General features: G+C 42.2%; 1 protein-coding gene across 1 annotated transcript in view; it reads right to left on the bottom strand.

The window, feature by feature from the left end:
- The window catches only part of METAP1D (methionyl aminopeptidase type 1D, mitochondrial), a gene marked incomplete at its 5' end in the record, with an annotated part of 48,868 nt that extends 34,998 nt beyond the window's left edge, over window positions 1-13,870 (bottom strand). Inside the window, one exon of the mRNA XM_084264886.1 lies at window positions 13,822-13,870. Coding sequence (XP_084121012.1) covers window positions 13,822-13,870 — 49 coding nt within the window. The remainder of the gene's footprint in view (window positions 1-13,821) is intronic.
- Between the last annotated feature and the right edge of the window lie 410 nt (window positions 13,871-14,280).

Raw genomic sequence — 14,280 nt, 5'->3', positions numbered from 1 at the left:
CTGAACTTCCAGCTGGCAACCTCCCATGAACCCGCTGGCAACCTCCAGCTGGGTCCCACAGCTGGAGACACAGTTGTAGCAACAGCTGCTGATGTTTGTCTAGCAGCTACTTTACTCTATACCTGATTTTGGAAAACACTTTTGGGAAAAAAAAAATTTGGACAAAACAGACCCCAAATGAACAAAAGCAACACTGTCTTCATCAAGCAGGTTTTTTAAACATCTGCTTCTGCAGTCTTAGGGTTGCTCTGCAATAATGTTTTGCAAGAAAACATGTACTAGTTAAAGAGTACTCTACAACCCAAAACTCCTAGACAGTGTAACAATGCCACACAGAAAACCTCTGGTACAGACCTATACCAGCAAAATTATTTTTGTTGGTATCACCTCATCTTTTTGAGGAACCAATTTAAGCTTTCCCAGAAGAGAACTCTTCTCATGAGCTGACCTTCTGCTGAATTAGTAGGGTCTGCCAAGCATGAACCAATCTTTACAAACCCAGCAGGTTCTACTGCTTTATTTCTTTCTTCAAAGAACACCCATTTCCTTTAAGTTTCTATCATGAGCCAGAAGCATGTTAACAATAATCAGTGCATAACAACTAGAAATATCTCTGAGAGGTAAAAGCTGCCTCTTCACCTCACAGGTGTCAGTTCTGAAAGTATATGGCAATGAATTTAAGCCTTGTCACCACCTACTGTTTCATCCCTCATGCAAGAGTGTGAAATGACTCTCAGACCTGCATGAACAATTGTGGGCAATACCTCGTCTTGGTGTCAAACCAGGACATCTTTGCAAGGCGACTGTCTACTTTGTCCAGTGGAGAAGGAACTCAAGTCAACAAGTCTAGATGAGTTTACTAGCACTTTCAAGAGCTATAAACCCAAACAGCATACAAGCACATCTGCAGTGACAGCAGCTCATTTTTATGGCTCATGGAAGGAAGTTAGGAGGTCACTGTTGCTTTTCTTTCCAAGTCCAACACATCACCTGTGTCTATCAGAAAATCTGACACTAAACAGCTGGAATTTATGTGAGACACAATTTCTTTGCCATTTTCTTTCAATGTTATGCCATCACTATGGACTATAAGTCTAAAAATATGTAAGGTAGCACCTAATTCATGTACAACTAAACATGAAACAGATAATCTGAGAAGCGTACATGTTCCTTTAAAGAACATCTGATATGTTGTAAGTATCAGTGTATAAATTCAGATCTTATTCATTGCTGCAATAGTCCTACATGGATAAAATGAGCTTGATCTAAAATTGAAAAACAGCTTTAAACACTATTTTAACCTTAAATACCTAAAAGTAAATGTTTTAAAAAGCATGAGAGACTTTAAACAGCTGGTTAGAGTGGCTAGTTATTTATCATCTAACCAGAAAGAGAACAGTGCGACTTTCAAAAACACTCATGAAAGTTTTCTCAGGCTGCACACTGCAGAGTACGCCTGCCAAAAGACCTCTGAGGAGCTCTGAAGAGCCCTTTATTCCCCTTTTCTAAGGCTTCCATGCAGCAGGGCAGTTTGTTGAACGCTTGGTTTCCAACATTTTCCTCTTTGTTCAGAAATTAAGAATGGAAAGACATCTACTCATTTGGACAGGACAACAGCTCTAAAAGGAGAACTCCCCAGGAATTGGACATTTAACAAAACACACAAACAAACTCCCAAGTTTTGTTTCTATGTCATAAAGAAATTAAAAAAGAAAGAAATTCAAACTTCCCCTGCCCAGGAACCTCTGTAGTAACTACCTCTGAGGTACAGTTATCATTCAGAAAAAGCCCTTTGCCAATGAACACTTCAGCTTGTAAATACTACCTTAAACAATTTCTTCTAGATTCTTTAAAAACATAGCAAGATAATGCCGTAAATAAGACAAAACAGAGAACTCTTGACACTTCTTATCATATTAAACATAGCCACATATTATATTTTCCTCCCTGAACTGCATCCAATAAACTACAGGACCTTACCCTGTGGCATATGAATTTTCATGCTTACACTATGACGTTTGACAATGAAAACTTGCTCTACTTGCCACACTTTATAAAGTGGACTGGTCTTTTTTGGGTTTTTTTAGAGGGCATTTGTTTCTTTCACATCTCTAACCCAATGCAATAAACCAAGACTGTGGCCAAAGTGAGTATTTTATTATCCAAGCAGGACAGACTATATGGTGCTGATACATAACAAACAAGATGCAGTTGTTTTCAACTTGTGCTTCAAGGAAATCCACGAATCTGACGGCCACATCCAAAGACCATGAAAGACCTTTTTTTAGAATGCAAGTTCATTGTCACTTTGTTTCAGCTCCCTACATGGGAGCCCACATCAGCACTGGAGGATGCTTAGAAAAAAACATGCTCAAAAAGCTTGAAGATCACTGAACCAACAGGTCACAGGCAGGTAGGGCTGCTCCCAAACACAGAACAGCATTGTCCCTTCTGGGGATGTTTCTGCCTGTCCAACAGGCAGCGTGCTCTGACATTTACTGGAGAAGCATCCTGAAGAAGAGCACTATACTGTGCAGCACTGGCAGGCAGTGAGTGCCCAGGGCAAAAGGCTCCTCAGGAGCTCAGGGAAGTCTGGGTGCAGGAATGACCAAAGTCATGAACAGGTACACAAAGGGTACTGAGTAGAAACAGTGCAAAGAACAGGAATTTTGGTGACAATGATGGCTATGGACATGGAGAGGAAAGTTACGTCAAGCGTGTCAGAAACTGGGAATTTGGCAAGCAAAACCCAAGACATACAGATCAGGTAAGAAATGACTGACTGAGAACCGACCCTTGTTATATAATAACCTGTTTTTAAAAGTTTTGAAATGGTTTCTCTTAAAAAAAAATATCTTCTAGTGTTCGTTTTCACTGTAGGTAACAGTGAAGACCAATGGTGTGACCTGAACTGCTGAACACAAAACATGAGTGACTTTTCTTAAATGGAAACTAGAATTTGACTTCATACAGTGCCTTTCATACTTAGTGTGCAACAAATTGCTTTAAATACTGGCAGGCAAACAGCCATTATGCACTCAAGAGCTCATACATAATAATACTTAGCATTTTTATAGTGCTTTTCATCTTCAGAGTGCTTTACAAACAACTCATTAATCTCAACCAACGCACCTGCAAGGTAGATAAATATCCACATTATAGGTGTAGACACAGAAAGTTCAACAGCTTTTCCAAATCCATGCATACCACCAGCCCCAAAATCCCTAACTCCTGGGTCCTAGTACCATGAAAGACCTGAACCCTGTCCTATCCTGAGATCGTGCCTTCTCTTCAGCACACAGCTGTAGAATTATCTTACAGAAGAGCCTTCTGTTTCCATAGAAAGGCCATCTCCCAAGGACTGCTAGCTCCCAACAGGACCACTGTACCCAGTAAGTGGAAAGTCCGTGAGACACCAAGGTGAGACTCATGGTGGAGGTTCTCAAACTGATTCGTGACCAAGCAGTGAGCCAAAAAAGCCTCTGTGTTGGCAAAAACCGCTGCTGCTCTCCCTTGTTTATTACGCAAACTTTTGCACAGTGTCAGGGACAGGAGATTCCTACAACTTAGACAATATAAATCTGAAGCATGTTTCCTCCAAGCATGGCCACAATGCAAGAAAACAGCTTCACCTTAACTCCTCAGGTGTTCTCTAAATATCAAAAACTTGGAAAGATCTTTGTCTAGGAAGAACAGTAACTCTCTCCTTTGCTGGTAACTGGAAAAAAGTATTCTTGTGATTATACCACATGATTGGACTTTTACCCTTTTGTGGTTTAAAAAGATCTGGTTTCTTGTCATGCTTTGTTTTTAAATCCCAGAAATACCAGGAATGTAAAACTTGGAGCAGACAAGAAGCTTGGAAGATGTGAACTGTAATACAATACACGTACCGTGCTACAGCAGACCTTATATTCCCATAACCAGAGAAAAAGAATCTTGAATTTTTAGTAATGAAATCTTTATTTCAGTTTTTTTTAACCACTAGATTTAAATAAGTAAATCTGAAAATCTTTATCTGTTCAGTCTTCACATTTGTGATCCCAGAGCTTTACAAATTTGCCAGCCACTGTAGCTCCTCACAGGGCAAACAGGTCATGTGTAGAAAAATAAATGTCAGACAAACTGTTACAACAACAGTAAAACAAAAAAAAAAGTTGGAAAATTTCCACACTTTTTCTTAACACATTATGGAAAAAATTTCCCCACAAGAAATGGAGTAACTTGTTAGGTACGTAAACATGAGCAGTAAAAGATAAAAGAACAATGGCAAATATGTAGCTAAATGTAGCTAAAAATAGCTAAAAGAATAATTAACAAGATCTGCCTGCCTGTCCAACTGACCTGGACATACAGAATAGGAAGAAAAAAGCAGCTTTTAATTATTTTTCTCCATCTTAATTTTTGAAACTTACAAAAGAAAATAACTAACAAGGTCACACAATCCAAAACAACATGAAGAAACAGCTCTTGAATATTAAGCAGAGACTATATGTTCCCCACATTTAGAAGAATTTAAAGACAATTATTTCACTGCTTTAAAGTGAGTTTGTGTCTGGCAGGCAACTCCATACTTAAAAAAAAAAAAAAGAAGTCAAATTTATAACTCCTGATGAAAATAAAGACATATAGGAGCAAACTAAAAATAAAACATGCAGGAAATGCAATTAGATTTAATTAGATTGAACACTGACACTCAGTCTGCAATCAGAAAAATTTTCTAAAAACATTTTCTAAAAAAAAAAGACCCACCATGATAATATTGTGCAGCCAAAATAACGATGTTTATATAATGCTGCTTTTTTAACAGAACAAAAACAGATTAAAGAGACACATGCAAGAACAAAACATAAATATGCCATTGCATCCACTAAACACCAGAAGTGTTACAGTGATAAACCCAACCTGGTAACACTAGCACTTCAATATTTTTTGTTATTTTGTTTAATAGCTTGTCACTTTATTTGTATGCAGTAATCACCAGATGTCAGAGGAACTTCTGTCACTGCCTGTGCTCTTCCTTACTTTGGTTTTCAGTCTAGGTTAAAAAGAATCTTTTCTCCTAAATACCATCAAATGAAACCCAGATTTTACTGGTGGAGTGGCACGCTACCCAGCAGTACAAGGTGAGGCTACCTAAAAAACAAGGAAAAATAATAAAAGCAGGAGGTGAGGCTTAAACACAGTTTTCTTTCAATTCCCTTGGGAATCCCGGTACTGCAGGTCTTAGATTCCCGGGCAGGGGGGATCATGTTCATCACTTACAGCAGCTCCCCTGGGCCTAAGTCCAGGTAGACTGCTTGTCTAAACTTGATGAAATATAGGCGCCATCAGGTAACAGTAGTGGTCATGGAGACTCCAGAAATGTGTAACTAAAAACTAAAAAATGAAATTAAAACACTGCTGTAGCCAAACAGCCTCTTTCTACAGGATGCAATAACTGCAAGGCAGAGAGCACTCAAAGTACTGACTGCTCCCTGTATACATTCTCTTGCTTTTCTACATATGTAGCATCAAGGCATACATGCATATTTTAACAAACACTGTTTTTAAATAGAAATAGATATGAAACAAACCACTGTGACAAATGCACACAGCTTGAAGAGGCAGAGCATCAAGAAAAAAAAGCAATTGCCCTGCAACCCACTCCCCCTCCCACTACAACTTAATTACTTCAAAATATTTTCAAATTAAATTTTAATGCTAGTAAATATCACTAGATCAACAGCACTGGGATATGGTGTCTAGAAGCACTGCAAGCTATCTGGGGTTGGCACGTCACCACATCAAACTGTCAAGAAGAAGAAGAGAAGAGGCAGTGAGCGAGTTTGTCTTGCCAGAGGGGCATTTCCAGGGGCTGCAGGAAAGAGCAGGGAAGAAGAGGGGAGGAAAAAAAAAAAAAAAAAGAAATTATATAAATTATATGATCCTAAATTGAGAAGATCACTGTAACTAGGGATTCCACAGGTGGTTTTAGGGTTTTAGCACAAAAAGGCCTTTTACAGACTTCATGTGCAGTCAAGCACTACTTGGAAATCGTAGTTTGCAGTAGGCCAGCAGAACTGTCATTGATGACTGCTCAGAAGGTCAAAAAGCTTTTGCTTAAATTTCCTCATGATTCACAACTGTCACAGCCGGAACACCATGTCTACTATGTCTGAATATTGTGGAAAAAGCAGCTTAGATTTTATGACACAGACCTCTGCTTTAGCACCAGAACAGGTTCAAGCCTAGAAGTAGCCTGTCTTCAATGTGACTTCAGCAGAAATCCATGTCTCTTTGGAATAGAAAATACTGTGACACTACAGATACAGGTTCAGTGGGGGTTTTTTTTTGTAGCCTTAACTCTAGCTATACATAGAAAACGATGCAAGAAATGAGGGTAAGTGTGCTAGATTGGCCCAGTTCTGTTCCCCTGCACAACTAGAGAACACCCACAACACACAACTCCCGAACTTTACAGGCAAGCCATATGTTGTTTTTATGTATGCCTTAAATCCAGCTTCTGGTCTGAGTAGGGTAATTCAGTGCAAAAACTTGAATAAAAGGGATATGCTACCTAAATCTACAAAGTTACTACACAACTGTCCACTCTTAAAATGCATGTTAACCAGGCTTAAGAGCAGCGGGCATTAGGGCAGCCTCAGGCCCCGTTTCATTCCGCTGATGCTGCACAAGACCCCCCACAAATTATTCCCTCAGCACTATAGTTTCTCCATCCATCAGCTAGAGCTCACGATTTCAGTCCCTTTTGTCTGATGGAGCTACCTGTGCCGTGAGCTCTTGGAAACAAAAAGATGTTATACTATATGCTCATAATGCATCTGATGCCATGATTTTGGATAGAGGAGCTATTTGCTCCAAAATACAATATAATTCACAATTTGAGGTTCAGAATTTCTTTAGGGACAATTCAGTCCTTCTTGTCAAATGCTGTATGTTACTGCAAACAAGCTTAGAGACCACCTGTGATACATTCCACCACTATTCCTGATGTTTTAAGTAACAGAACATGCAAGGCCCAAGAAGCCTGAGACTTCCCTTGCAGTTTGATCCTGTACACAGGCTTGGCAGGATCATCTGGTGTAGATTTTAAGAGCCTAGAGATTGTGAAGTGGTATCCTGTATTTCACTGATTTGTTGTATGAATATAAAGGAGGTTAAATCAGCCATTTGTTTCTTTGCAGAGCAATACTAAGATCTGTGTGTTGGTTAACACTGCATTTGTGAGACTGAAGAGACCCACCCCTTCAGGAAGAGACTAAGTGCTCCTTTGGTGCTGCCCAAATCCAGCACTGAACTATGCAGTCACAGATGGGACTTTCCATTTCAGACTTTCCACCTTAGTATGTGGTATTATGTTTAATTTTTGCCTCTACACCTGAAGCCAGGTAAAAAAACATCAGATGAGGACAACAGCCTCTGGCAGGTGATGCAGTAAAGCATGCAAACAGCAAGTGCTCCTCACTCCCAGAAATCCCCATGTCTAACTCTGAAGACTGAGTGTGCTGTAAAACCCACTTTGAAACACTGCAGCGAGCAAAGTTCCTGTGATGGGGCATCCCAGTTTCTTGATAGATACTTTCCCAGAGCTTTCTGGCATTTTCCTTCAGGGTCAGTAGCCTATGCACACAGCTGCAGCAGCCCTTACAGTGAACCACTGCATCAGGGCAGTGAGCTGCTGCAGACGGTGAAAAGTCTGAGGGCCCCGCAGTAGGAATGGAAAGAGAAAGCAGCTTCTTTCTGCTTAAAAAAAAAAAAGCCAAATTTATAACTCCTGATGAAAGGTCCCAGGTGAGCTTTAAGGAAAACTCTGCAAAATGGAAAGTGATACATGTGAAATACACTTCCAAAGAAGTTCCATTTTGCCTGAAGGATTACAGCTAGCCTTACCCCACTTAGCTTCTGGCATCTAAAAATGTATCTGTCCAAGATATTTATCACAGACTAAGCACTGGCAGATAGAGGACACTGCCAGGGACCCGGCCACCTAAGATATAAGGCACATGGAGCAGAGAAAGCATTCTCAAAAGGCTGAAACTAAATATTTTTGAGGACCTCATCATGAATTTTGTCTCTAAGTAGATTTTAGTTGTAACTGCAACAGTGATGCTCCAGCACCAGATCAACAGGCAACTTCCTACAAATAAGAAAATACTTTTTATGTATTGAAACAAATGGCTACATGACTAGATGTGGGTCGGTACAGCTGTTGATGTGGCAGACAACGTTGAGTTTCAGCAGATAGCCAATAATGAAAACCACTCAGGTAATGCCTGAAGTCACTTACAGAGATCGCTTAAATGGAATCGCACATGAAAATGCTGCTGCTTTACAAGCCGCCCTCCTTCCACACCGGGAAGTGTATCCATCCAAACACAGGTAGATCAACAAGTTGGTCTGATTCAGGGCAAGGCTGTACATCTGCTAATGACTTTCCTCCGCTTAAAGGCAATTGTAGCTAAAGCTGATTGAGAAACCTAAGCTTATGGAGAAACCACACCCTACAAATCCACCCACAGCCAGAAGTGATAGATCTTGTCAGAACAAAGGCGCTGTGTGCTGCCAACAATACATTACCTCTCAAGTGAAAGAAGAGAACAATTAAACACTTTATTGAAAGGGGAATATTTTTTCTCTCGTGCATCAAACCATGAAAGTGCATGTCTCCCCCCGAGTTACTCATTGCTGCACTGTTGAAATGGGAATAATTCCTTGTCTGCCTGATTATTTTCAAGACAGGGATGAAACTATCTCAGGATCATTTCAAGAAATGTTAAGAGTGTACTACAATCAAATGGTTTGAACTTCCACCGTGCATCATTTGCAGCTGATAATGCTAATGTTAAATTCTGGAGACATGAGTCTGTCTACAAATTAATGGAAAATGTGAATTAATATTTTCTTCCAGCTAATTGCCTGGCTCATGTATTGCACAGTGCAGCCAAGCATCATTTGATTTTGAAAACTCTCTAGCGAAAGTTTTCAATCACTTTTTCTCATCTGCCAAAACCCCTCACAATTACAGGACACATTTCATTATCAGTCTGGAATACCAGGAAACCTTTAGTCAAGTCTCCACAAAACTGTTACCTGCACATACTACAGTTAATTTTTTTAAAAAGCAATACAGCTTAAAAGTATTGAAAGTTACCATATGTGAGTATTAATTTTTTGAGTGGTATATTTCTAAGTTTCTTCTTCTAAAAGTGAAGATATGGATGAAGAGATACTTTTAGCATTTGAATATTAATAGTGTTATAAAAAGATTGTTATGATTTATTCTTAAAATGAGAATAATCTCATGTATATTGAATTTTATGGTTAAATACATTTATCAAATGGCAAACTACAACAGTCTTGCATACAAAAATGCATCATCAAAAAAAAAGGAAACAGATTGATTCAGGAGCATATAACAGTTAAAAATCTGGCATGCATACTCGGATTTCAGCAAAAATGAAAACTGCCTTATGTTGAGTCCTTTTTCTACTTCCTCTCAAAAATATTGCAAAATTTTTATTTCATGAGACTGAACATTATTGAGGGCTGCAGACTCTGTATGTCAGAAATACTGACTGGTAGAAGATTCAGTGAATTTTTACGGATAACTCAAGATACAGGACTCTTATATTAGGCAGCCATTAATGCTCCACCTTCTAACACAAATTCACTCAAGTTCTTAAGTCTGGGTGAATGCTTTACATCAACTCCAATTCCAGTGTAGGAGTGAAAAGAACAGGTTCCCATTTGGATAGAATGCACAAAATGGCTAAACATTGATAATGATAAAGACTGACTCCAAATTAAGGTTCAGGTAATGGAAATTACATCTCCCTAAAATACAGTACCTTATTTTTCACAGGGGTGTCCTCTGCTTCCATGAGGACCAGTTAGGCACCCTCAGCTGCACTCAGGAAACAAAGCTGACCACAAGTGTTTGATGAATTCTGGATAATGAATATTTAATGTATAAAGGTAAGAAGACACATAAAAGGAAAGGAAGCTAAGCACACTGGGGGAAGGATGCCTCATCTCAGTTGTGGTACTAATTCTGTGGCAGGCTGTGTTGGTGAGGAGGTGACGTGCTGGCAAGTCCAGGTTCCTGCCTACAGATGAGGTGAGTTAGCGATGGCAATAGGGTACCAGAAACTGCTGCAAAAAAAGATTCCCAGGGAGTGAGGATAGTCCTCTTCCCCTTGCAGGTGGTGGGAACTGCAATGGTTTTAGAGAGATATTATTCAGTAAGGTAACTGATTTGATCTTCTCCATGTTTCTAGACATCAAAAAGCCACAGAAACTGCCCATATAACACAATTCTGTACACCGACATGCAGAGTTCAACATCCAGTGGTAACTTAAAAATTGACTACCAGTTCTGCCATCCTAAATGGCAAAACTATGTCTGGCCACAAAGAAAAACAGTGTAAAATTAAATATATGCATGCTATCTAAAGGCTGCAAACCAGATCACTTCATACCACCTCAGTCACTTGCTACATCTTCTGTCAGTCTACTCTCTGCAGGGTCCAAAATAGTATTTCTAACTTCTGCAATACTTCAAAATAGTTGGATAGTTTGATGGTTTTCATATAAACACCTTGCTGGAAAAGACTTTATTATTCCTTTGAAAGAATCAATTTTGCCTAGACTAATCACGAATCCCATGCACTACTGACAAGACCCATAAACCAAACTTGTGATCTATATGGCCTAAATAAGAATGTTTTGTAATATATATATATATATATATATATATGTGACTGATTTCTAATGAGACTTGGCACTTCCAGGCAAAGCTGGAAGGTTCCAGTTCCACAAGGGCCTTAACACGGCAGCATACAAGCAAACAGACAGCCTGGGAACACAGACTGCCTATCTAAGAGATATATCATACACCATCAGTCTACAGTGACTTACCTTTAAAAGTCTGGACAGTAATACACTACATAGATTATTACAGAATACTTAATTCATTGTTAGAGATACAGAAGCAAGTTCAGAAATCAGTTATATCAGTATTTAACTCAGTAAGCAGATCATTTTACACAGGATGTCTTCTCATCAATTATTTTCCTGTGGCTCAAAGTCCTGAAACTTCATTACAGGAAATTAGGGGCTTCTACTCTACCATAATTTACTTGCCTAAAATGAATAAATCAATAAGAGACTACTATGCCTTAAACCATCTTAGTTGTGTTTGTAGACATGCAGTTCTCTGGTGCCTTCTACTTTATTATCAGTGAAGTATCACTGATGTAATTGCTGTAATACCTGAAGCTGTCATAATAGGGAATGAGACCATTTACAAACCACTGAATCACCCATGTGACCCATACTATTTATAAGTACAAACTGTGACATGACACACTAGTTTGATGTGTCCATGTTCTGGATGTTTCTTAGTTTTTCCTTTACAAAATGGTAAATGCAATTCGCCCTTCTGTCCATCACCTGTAAAATTATTTTCAAATACTCTTCAAGAAAGAGCAGCAGCTAAAATGCAGTTCAACTCGCTGCAGGGCCACTCTGAAATGCAGTGTTTAAGCACACAGAATTTCACAAGGGTTTGTGCAAGCTGCTCACACTTAAAAAGCTGTGTACCTTCTCCTTGGATTGACAGTGTTGCAATTCGGACACTAGCAAGGCAGAGACCTTTCAAATAAATTCCCTACATACTTGCTGAAAAGGCACAAACTGTCTTTTTAACTTCCTACAATCTTTTATTCCACTCATGTTCTTTTTGCAAATATAATAGATTTTTCAGGCTAGCTGAAGACTTTCTGATATGTGGAGGAAGTATTTAACCACTATAAAAAACTTCCAAGATCTCTGCTCTTCAAATGTGCTTATCTAGAAACAGTTCCATTATAAAGAAAACTTTTATTGTCTATAAAAACATAACATACATATGAAAAAAATACCACAAAAGAGGCTATAAAAAAGTAATTTTCATTCAATTTAGGTAGAATGGATTCCCTTAGGTGAACAGAAATCTAATTTAAATTACTTCTGTCTTTCAGTATTTGCAAATTAAATTATACTGAACTGTCCAATTCAGAGAAAATTGGATTTAGTTTAATCAGTCTTGTCTGAACTATGACAGTTTTGCTTTTTCAACTTCTGGAAGTGCCTGTCCACTAAGGGAGCTGAACAAGGTTTGATGCTTGAAGGGAAGGCAGGAAAGCTTAGCAAATTCAAATGGTTTGGCGCTTTCAACTGGATGACAGCCGTTGGGTTTCTAGGTGTGGAGGGGGCTGGAGGCAGTGGTAGGGCACAGACACACGACCGAACCAATATCCAAACCAAAAAGGTTGCAGACGCAGAACCACCGAGGCCAATAATGAAGAACAGTATGAAGCTCCACATTAAATTTCACGTCATTTGAGATTCAAACAAAGAAACCATTGTTTGTATGGTATTACAGGCTAAAAAATGCGATCCCGTTGCAGGCATGTGGAAGAGTGAAGGTTTGACAGCTGCTGGAAATAAAGCAAACGGGAGACTCTGGAGGCCAAATGTTGCAGCTTTTCCCAGAGTTCAGCGGGTGCTCAGGTTCCAAGCGTCCAGCCAAACTGCAATGTCTGTATGGATATGAGCCACCACCAGAGAAACAAAAAAAGGGCCACTTCCACCCTGCAAAACTGAGGATTAGCCATGACAAAAAGGCCTTTACTTTTCCCAGTGTTATTCAGGACTCCTGGACAAACAAAAGTACAGTGGAGTATCAGGATCAACAACACGATGTAAGTGCTGTTACGCCAGCTGTACAGCCCCACAATACTGTGCTTTAGCTGAGAGCACGCAGCCTGCAGCTTAATGCTCAAGTTAAAATGAATCTGGGGGCACTCCATCCCCTGTTAGCACACTATGTATTTAACAGTGTCGTTACCACATAAAATATGTAGTAACAGTCCCGTTATCACATAAAATTAACCATGTAAGACTTTCCTCAGTATGACAGGAAGGTATTTCCTTGTTTCACACGCCCAGAACGGCAGGGCAGGCCCCGCAGAGCGCCCAGCCGCCCGTAGCAGGAGGCGGTGAAAGGCTGCGGGGAAGGAGCGGGAGGAAAGTAACGGCACCCCGACAGGATCCCGCGTTTTTCAGCAGGGTACAGCATCTTTCGCGGTTGCTCCGTGTATTAGTAAGCCAGTGAGACGTACCGGAGGGATTCACTTGTGAAAGGGCGTGCGGTACAGAAGGTGCTTTTCGGAGGGGGCCGGAGCGTGAGGATGGGCGGGGGCGGAGGAGCCGCGACACGCGCCGGAGCGCTCGCGTGTCACGGTCTGTTGAATGGGTCGGCCGAAGAAACGCGTTATGATTCTGTCAGACCACTTTTCTGCTGAACACTTCAATGGCAGCAGCAGCAGCAACGACACAGCAACGCTCGAGCAAACCGCTCCGCGGCCTCCCCGCACCCACGGCTCCTCGGAGTGCGGGTGCGGCCCCGCTCTCACCGGTGCCGGCCAGGTGAGAGGCGGGGCCGGCCTCAAACTCCAGCAGAGCCCCAAGGGAGCACGCGACCATAAAAGCCGAGACGTGACAGCTGCACCCACTGCTGCCGGACCCCTCTGAGGCTCCCCAGGCGCCGCCGACACCACACGGCAACCCCCGCCCCTGGCCCGGGACGTGTTCCCACGCCCCAGGCGCTCTGACTGGCCGGGATCTCTCCCCGCTAGGGCGGCGGTGGGACCTTTCACCCCTCCGTTTCGAAGCGAGCCCCAACTCAACAGCGGCGACAGGCGGGAAGGGCGGCAGGAGGGCAAAGCGCCGCGCCGGCCCGCGCCTTACCCCCCCGCGGCGGCGGCGCGCACTCACCTCCGCTCCGCAGCACGTTGACAGCTCTGGGCGCCGCCATCTTGCCCATGTGAGGCGGGATCACGTGGCCGCGGGAGGCGAGGCCAGGCCGGACAGGGCGAGCCCGGCAGACTGGCGGGAGCGCCGGCTGCCTCGTGCCGGGCAAGCGCGGGACGCGGGGACGCCTCGCGCGTGACGACCGCATCGGCCCTTGTTGGGGGCGGCGTTGTGCGTGCGCTGCCTGAGGCGGGTGCCTGGGGGTAATTCCGTCCCGCCCGGGACGGTGCGTAACAGACCGTCCCCTCGGGGCCGCCGGCACCCTGCCCTCGCCGGGCAGCATCCCGGCGCCGCCGCCGCACCCCCGCGCAGCCCGCTCTCGCTGCCCCTTGCGTCTCGCCGGGCGCGGAGCCCGGCTGCTCCGAGGCTGCGGCTGCGGCGGCGGGGTGGGAGCGCCCCCTTCCCGCCTTTCCGCGGCGGGGA

The sequence above is a fragment of the Gallinula chloropus genome, assembly GCF_964237585.1.
Source record: "Gallinula chloropus genome assembly, chromosome: 5".
Classification (NCBI taxonomy): Eukaryota; Metazoa; Chordata; class Aves; order Gruiformes; family Rallidae; genus Gallinula; species Gallinula chloropus.
The sequence above is the reverse complement of the archived record's forward strand: the minus strand, read 5'-3'. Positions and strand labels throughout refer to the sequence as shown.